The 12,807-nt window shown below is 36.8% G+C and overlaps 1 protein-coding gene across 1 annotated transcript in view; it reads right to left on the reverse strand.

Annotated features, from left to right (window-relative positions):
* The window catches only part of Sec8 (exocyst complex component secretory 8), a 416,647-nt gene that overhangs the window by 353,011 nt on the left and 50,829 nt on the right, over positions 1-12,807 (reverse strand). The window contains exon 4 of the mRNA XM_090385352.1: positions 3,046-3,108. Coding sequence (XP_090241478.1) covers positions 3,046-3,108 — 63 coding nt within the window. The remainder of the gene's footprint in view (positions 1-3,045; positions 3,109-12,807) is intronic.

Here is a 12,807-nt window from a genome sequence, read left to right on the forward strand (position 1 = left end):
AACTGAATCTGCACATTTCAAGTAAGGGAGTGACAGATTTGACCTCTAGAAATCACTGACTACAACTTTCTGCCAGGGAACTTCACACAATCAATATGCTAGCGTCACAACACCCTAGCAAGACATACAAGATACACCGAATAGTGAGGAATATAAGCAGAGCAACAAACTCACTACTGTCTGTGTAGCTGCAAATATCATGGAACATGTGCTGACTTATAATTGGTGAACTGTCCTTGGCACATTAATTTTCTATATACTGAGGTTACCAAAAAACAGGAACCCACATGCCAAACTAAGACATCTAGAAATGAAAGATCATAATCTACCTCTAACTCCATAGTAAAAGGGATATAAGAGGATATGTAATTGAGATATTGGAAGAGCAGTGCTTCTGACCTGTGAGGAATGACCATGAACATATCATCCCTATATCTTTGCCAGAGCCTAACTGACACCAGTAGATTCAAAAATACATCTTCCTCCATGATAATATTATCTATGAGAGAGCACTCGCTGGAGAACCCATAGCTGTACCCTGAATCTGCGATACAAGGAATCAATGAACACGACTGTGCAGCTAGATAAAAAAATGTTTAAGGCATCGTAGACATCATTTACAGAGAGTGAGGTCCTGCCTTTCAACATGGAATCCCTGTCCGTCACCTAGTGAAAGCAATCGCTGGCTGTATCGGAATAGATGTACCCAGAGAGAGCTGATCCTCCAGTATGTTAAAATCCTTATAATGATCTGCAGGAAATGAACACTACTATTTCAAACATAGTCTGTTTTACCAAAAAGTGGTGAAAGCACACCAGCAATATGTCTAGAAAGCTCATATGGTGAAGTGCTACAACAAGCAACAGATGCAGAGGAATGCCCAGTTTGCATGTTTTTGGCAAACCATAGAACTGGGGAAGCTAGCACCCTGTCACATGAAGCTTCCAGTGAACATATTTACTAATTTTCTTATCAATAAAACCATGAATAAAGTAATTCATTTACCTTGGATTCTAAATTCTTAAGAATTTTAATGGAAGAATCCTCAATACATTTATAGACTTGCTGATCCTGCAACAAAAACAAAGCCTTTTGAACATAGTCCATTTGTTCAACACCACAGTTCACCAACCTTTGTCCACCAGCAAGGCAAATTACATAGCTCCCTACACAAAGAACTAAGAGAATTTTGTTGAACACTGAGCAAGTTGGGGGCTACTGGACAAAACATTAAAGAATAGTTGCCTCTTAAAACATATCTCTGTAGTGACTTCCTCATGAATACAGGAAAGTGAGGCTTCCACTCCCACAGCCAATTGTGTAATCAGCAGTCTTCAGGGTAATACAACTAAACCTCTTTTCCTCTAATATGAATTTATGGCTCATAAGTCTAGAATTCTTTATAACAGTTAAAATTTTGCCTTCATTCATTTTACTAGTCCCTCCTAGAACCTTATAAACTTCAATGACGACCTCTCGGAACCTTATAAACTTTAATGACAACCTCTCAGAACTTTACAAACTTTCAAGCTCTATGGACCATATAATCAGTCTCACTCATACAATTATCGTTTTGCCAATCTCACCATGCAAGTTGCCCATCTTTAGCCCCTAAAGAAGTTCAATGTCTTTTTTCTAATGAGGTCTCCATATACATGACCTCCCTATCTCTACACACTATTCTTCAATAAATCATCGACAGACCACCATGAGCTTTCCTAGTCACCCATTTACACTGCACAGAGCACTTCATATCCACTTGTACAATAACCCCCAGATCCCTTTCTTCTTCTACTGTTTTTAATTCAACTCCACTAAGTATATAAGTTATTTTGGGGTTGCTATTCCCCAAGTGTTTGTGAATTCCACATGTGTTCTGAATCCCCGAGTATTATAGATTGCAAAAACATTTAATATTTGAGTTTACCATTAAAATATATATACTTGTAAGTACATAAAAATGAAATATATATAATATATATACAGTCAACTCCGGTTATTTGGGACACATCGGGACTACTGCGTTTTGGCCCGATTAAGCGGCTGTCCCAATTATCTGAAGTTTCACGTAAATAGTTAAAATACAATGGACCCTCGCTTTACAACTGGTTCACTGTACAATCAAATCACGTTACGATGGAGTCACCGTAGTAAAGTACCGTTCACTATGCGAAGTGTAGTAAGCGCCGGTCATTGTGATCACATTTGTGAACTGAATTTTAATTCTATTAAACAGCGATTATCCACAGGCTATAAAAGTAAAAACATATTAAGCACAAATTCACCCTTTATTACCTTACCAATTAAAAAAATTAAATAATATATGAAAATCGGAAGAATATACGTGATAATCGGAATAATTAATACATACTGTGATATGTACATACTAACTAGTTGACATTTCTGTTCACTGACATTTGTGGGTGGGGGTTAAAATTTAAAACAGTAAAAAGATAAGCAATCAATAACAAAGAACACGGCACACACAAATTTCAAGTAACACAATACGCGTAAGTGAGAATGGCGTAACAAGTTAAGAAGCTTTAAAAATAGAAATGAAGAGAAGACTCTGAAAATTAATTTTTTTTATATGATTCAAGATTTCATGGAAGTGTAAATACATTTCACCATAATAACCCACAGAATTCCAGCTGTCGGTATTATCGCAAATTCAATAAGATCGAGTTTCCTATCCGTTTATGATAGATTGCACTAACAGAAAGCCCAATAAACAGGTGACTGCTAATTGTTTAATGGTTGTAACCTCCAGAAATCCAATCGAACCATGTGGTACGGTTGGAGACAATCGTAGGGTAATCTCCAGTGCTGCGGTCTCCTGCCCCGATTAAATGGCACATTGTCCCAATTAAGCGAAGTAAATCCTGGCTATTTTCTCGATTGGGTTCTGTTTTTTAAGATTTGCCCCAAATAACAGGAATCCACTGTATATATCTTTCTGTTTTTTTTTGAAATCTATATCTTTCTGGTTGTTATTTTATTCTGTTATGTATAAGAAACAGTTATTCAGAGACAAAAACACTTACTCGTTATCCGTAATGATATCTTGCTAAAAGCTTGCATTGTAGCTGTAAGTTCTTCATGATGAGCTAATAAAATAAAGTTCATTAATAACCATACTGAAAATAAAATAATTATATAAAATTTTCATAATATAACTTCTGAGCACACAGACATTTTTAGATTTAGGTGATACCTTGACAGAGCAGACAGTGATAAATTAAAGTTTTAAATGTTAGTCTTATTCTTCATTTCCTCCAATAAAATGTCAATGGCATCACTTTCTATGTATATTAGCATTGGAAAATCACAGAATATTCAACAACTAAGTATTCCCAATTCACAAAGAGGATCAACGGTGCAAGTAATTACAGACCTGTTAGCTTAACTTCTGTACCAGAGAAAATAATGGAGTCATTGGTTAAAAAACATATGCAGGACCATCTCTAGACAGAAGTGCAGTTATACTTCAGACACAACTTGGGTTTTTGAAGGGAAAACCTTGTCTGACCAATCTGATCGGACACTATGATGCAGTCACAAAGAAACTGGATGCAAAAAATAATTGTGATATCATATACTTGGATTTCAGGAAAGCCTTTGATACTGTTGCACATAAACTGCTGTACAAACTGGAGTATCCAGCAACCATCCCTTTATCCATAGCAGTAAATTGCCCTTAAGGGAAGTTACTGTTATGGATAAAGGGATGGTTGGGTGGTAGAAGACACAGTGATCATTCATGCACATTGCTCTTCATGGACTAATGTTATTAGTGAAGCCCCCCCAGGGTTCAGTGCTGGGCCCATTGTTCTTTTTTGTTCTTTTCCTATATTCATTAATGATATTGATGAAGGCATATCAGGCTTAATGTCCAAGTGAGCAGCAATACAAAGGTCAGCAGGGTGGTTAATGACAGTATGCTACTGTAATAGAATCTACAAAAATTAGGCAGATGGGCTGAGAAATGGCAATTAAAATTTAACATTGACAAATGCAAAGTACTGCATATAGGTAGCAGTAACCCCAGAGTAACACACCAACTGTGTGGTACTATGCTCGGAGTAGTGGGAAATGAAAAGGACCAGGGCAAAATTGTGCAGTCAGATATGAAGTTTTCTGAACAGGGCAGACAGGCTGCTAGTACAGCTCATAGGGTTGGCAAGGTTGTTTATCCTTTAGAATAGGTATCATCATATACAGGAATTTTTCTAGCAAGGATAAGGAGGTGATTATTCCAATTCTTCAATACAGGCCTTTGGGGTTTGGATGTTCAAGTTCATAATAACTGCACTCATACACCAACTGTTATAAACTTTTATTAAAATAAAATAGTACAGTAGGAACCAGATTAAAATTAAACTGATAATAAGATAAGATACACTGTCTGTACAATAAAATAAAATACAGGGCAATTTTAAATTATTGTCAGGGTTTCCATGGCCTATAATTTTCAAATCAGAAACAACAAAATAAAACTGCTTATGGAATATGAAAGTGTAATTCAAAAATGCTGTACTCGCCGCACTGATGTCTGAGAGATATTGACGGCATTACTTCAAAATGGCAACTGTTCAAGAGAAGGCAATATCGTACTTTGGTTTTTCAAAACAAAGTCCGTTATCACAGCGCAGCGTCGTTACAGAACTCAGTATGGGAAAGATCTACCTTCAGATAATGCTATCTGACATTGGTTAAAGCAATTTCAAAAGACTGGTAGTGTTCTGCACTGAAAAGAAGTGGGAAGACCTAGCACTTTGCAGGAAGATGTTGATCGAATCCACAAAGCGTTTCTCAAAGCCCACAAAAATCAACTAGATGAGCTTCTTTGCAATTAGGTATACCATCAACAATTGTTTAGAGGGTTGTTCATAACCGCCTTCACCTCCATGCCTACAAACTGCAGATTGTGCAGGCTTTAAAGCCGAATGATAAACCCCACTGTTTCCAATTTTCCCAAGACATTTTGTCAAATGTCGAAACTGATGAAAATTACCTTCGGAGATGGAGATTTAATCATGAAGCAATGTTTCACATATCTAGGGAGGGTAAATCGTCAAAACTGCAGAATATGGGGATCAGAAAACCCTCACGGCATTTGAGAATTCGAAAGAGATAGTCCAAAGGTCAGTGCCTGGTGTGCTTTGTCACGTTTGGAAGTTTAGGGGCCCTTTTTCTTTGCGGAAAAAACAGTGGCAGCAGTGACCAATCTGGACATGCTACAGCTGTATCTGTTACCCCAATTGGAAAATCATCAGCCAAATGTGGTGCCCAACACATTGGGCTCTTATTGTCCAAGAATTTCTTGACATGCATTTTCCTGGGTGGTGGGTTGGGCGTGGTGGACTGATTCAGTGGCGTCTGCTCACCCGATCTTACACCACTTGATTTCTTCCTGTGGGATACGTGAAGGACATTGTGTTCAAGGCCCCTGTGACCTCCCTTGATGAACTGAAGCTCAGAATTGTTGCTACAATCGAAACAGTTACAGTTAAACAGTTGCACGTTGAAGCTGTTTAGCATTCTGCAGTATTGGCTCTATAGGTAATAAAACTTTTTGAGTTACACTTTCATATTCCATAAGCAGTTTTATTTTGTTGTTTCCGGTTAGAAAATTATAGGCCACGGAAACCCAGACAATAATTTAGAATCACCCTGTATAGAATATACAATAAATTAAAACAATACAATATCACGGAATAAAAGCAATAAAACACAACCGTAGCTTTCAGAGGCATCCGCCATCTTTATCAACAGTAAAGCTTACACGCAGTACATCCTTAAATATCAGCAGGATCACGGTTCACAGCACTTGTTACCACAGGAGCATGAGCAATATTCTCCATACGCGCACTGGAACTGGAAATGGCTCAGGAGCATGCCAGGCAGAACCATTCATCCTGACCAAGAACCACAGCTTTGAAGAGGGGATGAATACAGATTCCTCTGTCTCTATTAATAGTATTACATTCAGATGAGCAAATTCACAAGCTTTCGAACCATTTGCGATCCAAACATCTGTGTGAATGGTTGATGATAACAGCTTTGTCAGGAGAGATTTGATGGTTCTCTTTCCAAAAATGCTGGGCCACAGCAGATTTCCCAGTCTGCAGTCTTTATTGCATTAATATGCTCCCCCCATACGATCTTTAAACTGCCGTTTTGTTTCATCAACATAACATCTCCCCCCACAATCTGGACATTTTATCTCATATATGACCCCACTTATGCATTCCACAGAAATGGGATCCTTAACCTTTGACACCACTGTGTGCAACCTTCACCCGGGTAGCTGCAGCTACCCGGATGAAGGTTGCACACAGTAAAGGTTGCAGCTACCAGGGTTAACTGGACAAAGCATGTCTGCCAATCGCATAACACTCGAGCAATTCGCTCGATTAAGCCCAGAGAGTTAGGAATGGGTGCAAACGGCTCTACATCCATGCCCCACTTCCCAGTTGTATTTATCTAAGACACTCTGGGGGTAGCCGCATTTCCTGAGATCTGCTGTGATGCATTTAATTTCTTCTTTTCTATTCTCAGAGGTGTTGCAATGGGACCCAGCCCTATCCAGTAAGGCCCTAACAACACTATTCTCCCATTGCAGCACCTCCGAGGATAGAAAAGAAGAAATTAAAGGCGTCACAGCAGATCTCAGGATTTGGTTGGTTGTTTTAGGATTTTATGGCGCATTAATGCAGATCTCAGGAAATACGGCTACCCCCAGAAGGTCTTAGATAAATACAATATTTAATTGTATTTTGTAATATTTCAAATGTTACAATTTTACAATTTTTTGTAATATTTCAAATGTGAATATGGCTAGCAGGAACAGATTACTCAAGGAAATATATTAGCCTAGCATGCCAACACTGAGGTGCATATATTTATTTTATTTAACATGAACCCTCTTACAGTAAAAGCATTTGTGAAATCAAAATGGCATTAGAAATAGAAGAAAGCAATGTACCATCTGAACATTGGCAATGTTGGGTTATGCTTTTAGCCAAAAAGAATATCAACTCAAAAAGAGCACATCAAACAGGTGAGAATATCACACCAACTCAAGTAATACAGAGTTGGTCTAGTAGCATAAGGGTTTGTAAAAGCAAAAATGATACTGCGAGTTTGTTATAAGTCAAATAATATGCACGTTATTTTTGAATAATATGGCAAGGCTGGTCAAGATAAGAATACTGCAAATGACTTTCATCCAAATCCCTCAATTCATTTTCTGCCCAAGCTGAAGTTTGCAGTAGTTATAAAAAAAACTTATTATTCTCCTTCTTAGGATTTATTCCATTATTATAGCAGTTATCCTCAACCTAATATCAAAAAGTCACTCCTTTATTCTTTTTTCCACACTCTTCTATCTTCCCAATCTCTTTCCACCAATCTGCTATTCGCAGCCGTTCTCACACACACACCCCTCCATCCACATCCTGCTTGGTCTTCCTCTCTTTTTCTTTCTCCATGTCATCCATTCCGTGGCTCCTCTGGGCAGTCTGTTGTCCTCCATTCTCTTTACATGGCCAAACTGCTCCAACCTTTTTTTCTCGATTTTATCAATGATGATTTTTTGGACGTTCATCGTAATCCTTATCAGATCATTTCTAACTTTTTCAGTCCTACACTTTCTTGCCAATCTTCACCAAAAATCTATCTCAACAGCCAGTAGTTTTTAGTTGTTTTTTATTTCATATAAGGTCCATGTCTCACATCCATATAATAAAATACTTTGAAATATTTCATTAAAGATTTGATGTTTAGTTTTATTAATGATATTTTTATTCCATAGCACAGAACTGAGCATTCCTATAATCTTTCTACCTTCACCAAGTCTTCTCTCAATTTCCTGCACGGATGATCTGTCAGCCAGAATATATTCCAACTAAATCCAGAACATACTTCGATTCATATACTGTCTTATTAAAATTTACTGTCAGTCCCCATGTTTTACATTCTTCTAGTAACTTTCTGCCCATGTAATCTGCATCTTCATCATCCTGTGCTACCAAGGATCATCTACAAACAGTAGATTGTAAAGGTACTTATTTGGACCACAGGGAATACCCATGGAACTGCACTTCTTTGACCACTGTCTAAGAGCAACTCAACTTTCAGATATAGCTTAAATAAAAGAGATGACAAATAGCACCCTTGAAGTAGTCCTCTGGCAGCTTTAAATTTTCTTAATAGTTTTGAACCAATTTTAACACAGCATGTATTGTTCTTGTAGATTCTTCTAATTATATCAATTAATGGCTGGCTTACCGATATTTTTTCCATAGGCTTTCACAAAAGATTTCTTGGCACATTATCATATGCTTTTTCTAGGTCTATGAACAGCATACCTACATCTTGGTTTGTAGCCTGACATTTTTCCAGAATTTTCTTAGTAATAAATAAACAGTCTATACATGAGCATCCAGTCAAAAAGATGCACTGTTCTCAAAAATTACAATCTCATGTTCCAGTTTTGATTTTATCACGTTTCCAAATAGCTTAGCAATATTACTCAAATTCCTCTATAATTGGAATAACAACTTCTATCACCTTTTTTTGAAAACTGATCTGATGTATTAGATTGTTATCTCATCTGATATTTCTTTGCCATCACAATTTGTTGAACAGTCCAGTTAATCAACAAGCCTAGTGCTTTTCCATTTTTTTTCCTTTTTTGTTTCCAGTTCCGCTTTCTTAATTCGAATATTCAATCCACTTTTTAGGCAACTGTCTCTGTATCAGTTTCTGTAAATTCCTCCCTTCCTTCATTCAAAAGCTGTTCATAATAATTGATCCATTCCTCCAGATCTATCATTTCCAGTGTAGCATTTTACTTATGAGGTTTCCTTAAACTCCAATACTCTCGATAGATCTGCATCTTGTACCTCCCAGTTTGCTGTTCACCTCGGCATATGGTCTATTCCAAGACTCTTTCTTCACCTAGATGACTTCCAACCTTCACTTCCTTATATTTTTCTTTATATATTTTTCTGAGAGCCTTCACTTTTTGAACTCTACCATCTTTGGTATGCTTCCTTTTTTTTCTTTTATTAATTCCTTAATTTTCATGTTCAGCCAGTCATTTGTTTCATCTTTTGAGATTTTCCTATTGCCTCTCCAGCAGTTTTCTTCACTGTTTCCTTCATATATGTCTTTTGCACTCTACCTGTAGGTTTCATCTAATTCTTGATCTAGTCTTCGTTCATACAAACCCCTAGTGCTCTCACCTTTTAGTGAGCCCGCATTAAATCTTTCAGTGTCAAGCTGTTCATTCCTCTCAAAGTCTTTCTTCCTTTTCTCCTTTTTTTTTTTTTTTTTTGGCACATCCATAGGAACAACAACAGCAACATAGCCTTCACCAAAAAGTGCTCAGAACCACAATCTGCTCCTCTCTGGTCCCTAACGTCACATACAATAATTGTGCTTTGTTATTCAGTAATCACAATCAATTTTTGATTTTAGTCCCTTCGTTTTATTGGAACCATGTGAACTTATGAATATTCTATGTTGAAAGAATTTTCATGTTCAGCCAGTCAATTGTTTCATCTTTTGAGATTTTCCTATAAGTTGAAGATATAATCTTCAGCTTATATTGAGAGCACAGTTCTATCAGTTTCTCTCCATTATCATTCTTTACATTTTCTCCATGTCTTCCCACCACTTCATTGTCCGCATCTTGTCCCACTCTGGAGTTCAAATCTCCCATTATATCTCTCTCTGCAACATGGAATTGCTTCTATTATTTCTTAGGTTTTCTCAGAAATTTTCTTTAATATCTGTAGAAGACTCATTATTAAGAGCATCTACCCCAATAACAGTAATTTCTCTTCAATATATTTTGGGTCATGATTCATTCATCAATAAAGCTCCGTTTTACAATAAACTTTCTAAGATTCTTGTGAATAAGAACAGACTTAGCTGTAAATAGGAACAGACTCCCTGACTTAGCTTTGACATGTCAATCAGCAGCAGACCAAAGGAAAATATATTCTTCAGTCTTCACCTCTCCCTTTCTTCTTTGTTTCAGATAAGACTGCCACATCCAATTTATATTTTCCCAATTCCAATAATATTTCATCTTGTTTTGTATTAACTCCTTGTACATTCCAGCAGCCAAAATTCATAGTCCTTTTCCATTTGCCATTTCTATTCCTATTTCTCTCTCCAATTTTTTCTCTGTTATGTCTTTTAGCATTGAAAAAATGTTTTATGATGAAGGGGGAGCTGGCCCATGTACATTAACTCCCAACCTGGAGGACCAGGGTACCTTTTTTTGTCTTGTCTCTAACCACGAACCTTTCTGGCTTGGGAGATTCTACCGGTAGCAAGCTACCCAAGCATAGCTCTATAGATTATGCATTAGCATTTTTAGCATTAGCAGAGGCATCTTTCTTGCATCATATGCCAATGCTAATGCTATTATTTATTTTCAAGCTATTAACTACATCAGATGAAAAATTTTCATTAAACATGCCAAAAATTTAATCTATAGGCTGGTAAAAGAGCATTATAGTGAGTTGTGACAGCGTTGGAGTGAGATATGGGTTATAATATAAGAAAAGCGTTATAGCGAATCAGCATAGAGCAAACCGCATTATAACGAGGGCCTGCTGTAGTTGCCTTGCCAAAAAAAAAAAAGCTAGTATTTGAAATGTGCTTCACCTAGTGATGGGCATAACCACCAAGAGGTTATAATTAATTCAATCAATTATGGCAATTCATTTGATTATACTCATAATCTGAAATTATTAGTATATTACTATTAGTATATTATTACTAATCATTCAATTATAACAAATAATTAAAATGGTTAGTTAGTTTTTAACTATTAATCACTCAATTCAATCAGTTATGATAATTCAATTATACTAATATCACTCAAATTATGAAATTTTATATTTGGGTTTTTTAGAAAGATTTGTCAAACCATCCCAAATTTCATTAAAATCAGACCAACAGAAACTCTGCAATTTTTTTTTTCATAAATTTTCAAGTTTTCACTATACATAAATGGAAGGTGCTCCAAAGGTGCTGACATTCAGACGAAAAGCAATGTGTTGCTGTTTCTGCCAAAATCAGAAACAGTTTGAACTAGAAGGATATGCATTTCTGGAATGAATTTTTACCTACCAGAATCAAAAAAGTTCACTATTGAACGGTGCCACAATGGATTCCCACAAACCAAAAAAAAAAAAAAAAAAAAAAAAAAAATCAAGGAAGCTTCCACTGGCAAGATCATATAATGTTACAACTAGCTTCTTAACCGTGCACATAAATCAGGTCTGCAAAAAAAGGCCTAGGAAGCTCTCAAAAGGAATCATTCTGCTGCTCAGAAATGCACATCCATATAATGACAAATTTGACAACAGCAACCATGGGTTAGGAAATCATGAACCAACCCACTCATGTAAATCGGATTTAGCCTCCCACTGATTATCACTTGTGTGAGCCAACAAAGAAGCACCTGGCAGAGCAGAAATTAAAAACAGATATCTAACTCAGGTGCAGTGTCCTGAAATGGCTATGCAGTTAACTTCCTCTTTCTGCTGCCAGCATCAGTGTCTTGACAGTGACAGCAAAAATGTTTCAGTGTAGAGGAGCACTATTTTGAAAAAGAAAAAGTTTAATGATTCTGGTAGGTATGCATTTCTTGTAAAAAAAAAAAGTCTCAACAACATTGGGCAATCCTTGTGTGTGCATGCACATGCACATACACGTACGCGCACACATGCAGGCAAGCACGCGCACACACGCACGCACACACACACACACAAATTTGTTAAAGTAGGTTGTATAAATGTGATAAAAAAACAACACTACACAACAAAGTCACAATGCTTAACCAAAGTGTCATTATCGAGAGTCGACTACTGAAATTATGAGAAAAGACCACAATATGTGGACCTCTGTTTTATATAACCACATTTCAAAAGTGTGCAAAAGTAAACATTTTGTTCTTAAACCTCACCAACTAAGGAAGAGAAAAAGGTTCTTACTCAGTTGCAAGGCAACAGTTGTTTAATTTGGTACCTATTGGTAATCACGTTTCAAGTGATTAGTTTTTGACAGTAGAATAACACGCATATGTATGTTGATCACATTATATGAGGTCACATATCAGCAAGATATCCTAATCCTTCAAATAACCGTTCAGTCAAGTTAGAATGATTCAGACTGTGAGAATGAGGTGGCTATGTTGGAAATACACAGCTCAGCATTCCACTGTTGATAAAGTTTACTTTCACCAAATCAAATTCTTAATACATGAAGCACTTTCAAGCATAAATACAGCTGTCTGAAAACATCCATGTTATTGCAGTGTTGGGATAATCTTAATACATAAAAGGGCATGTCACACTAACAGACTGAGTCACAGGAACTGATGCATGAATTCCTCAAAATAGTAAGGGCCAATTATAAATTCAACTGTCAAATAACAGTGAATGACTAGCATTCATGGACCACATGCAGATTGACTGTTATCAAACTCTGATTGGGTATGGGCTGTTGGTGGACTTTAACAGTAACTCAGACCATATCACACCATTGTGTATTATGCGGGCATTCACGGCTCCATTCAAGTATAAATGAGCCTCATTACATCCCATGATATGCCAAAACCATGCATTCTCACTTCATTTCAGAAATTTCTCTGCAAAGGCCAGTGAATTTACAATCACCCACAAGGAACTTGTGTGAATGGCAGACCATATGTGGTTAACGGTGAAACATTTCTTACCTCTTTATATACAATGCCAAATATCATTCCTCAATTGTGACCT

The sequence above is a fragment of the Mastigoproctus giganteus genome, chromosome 11, assembly GCF_048544385.1.
Source record: "Mastigoproctus giganteus isolate SK-2022 chromosome 11, ASM4854438v1, whole genome shotgun sequence".
Classification (NCBI taxonomy): Eukaryota; Metazoa; Arthropoda; class Arachnida; order Uropygi; family Thelyphonidae; genus Mastigoproctus; species Mastigoproctus giganteus.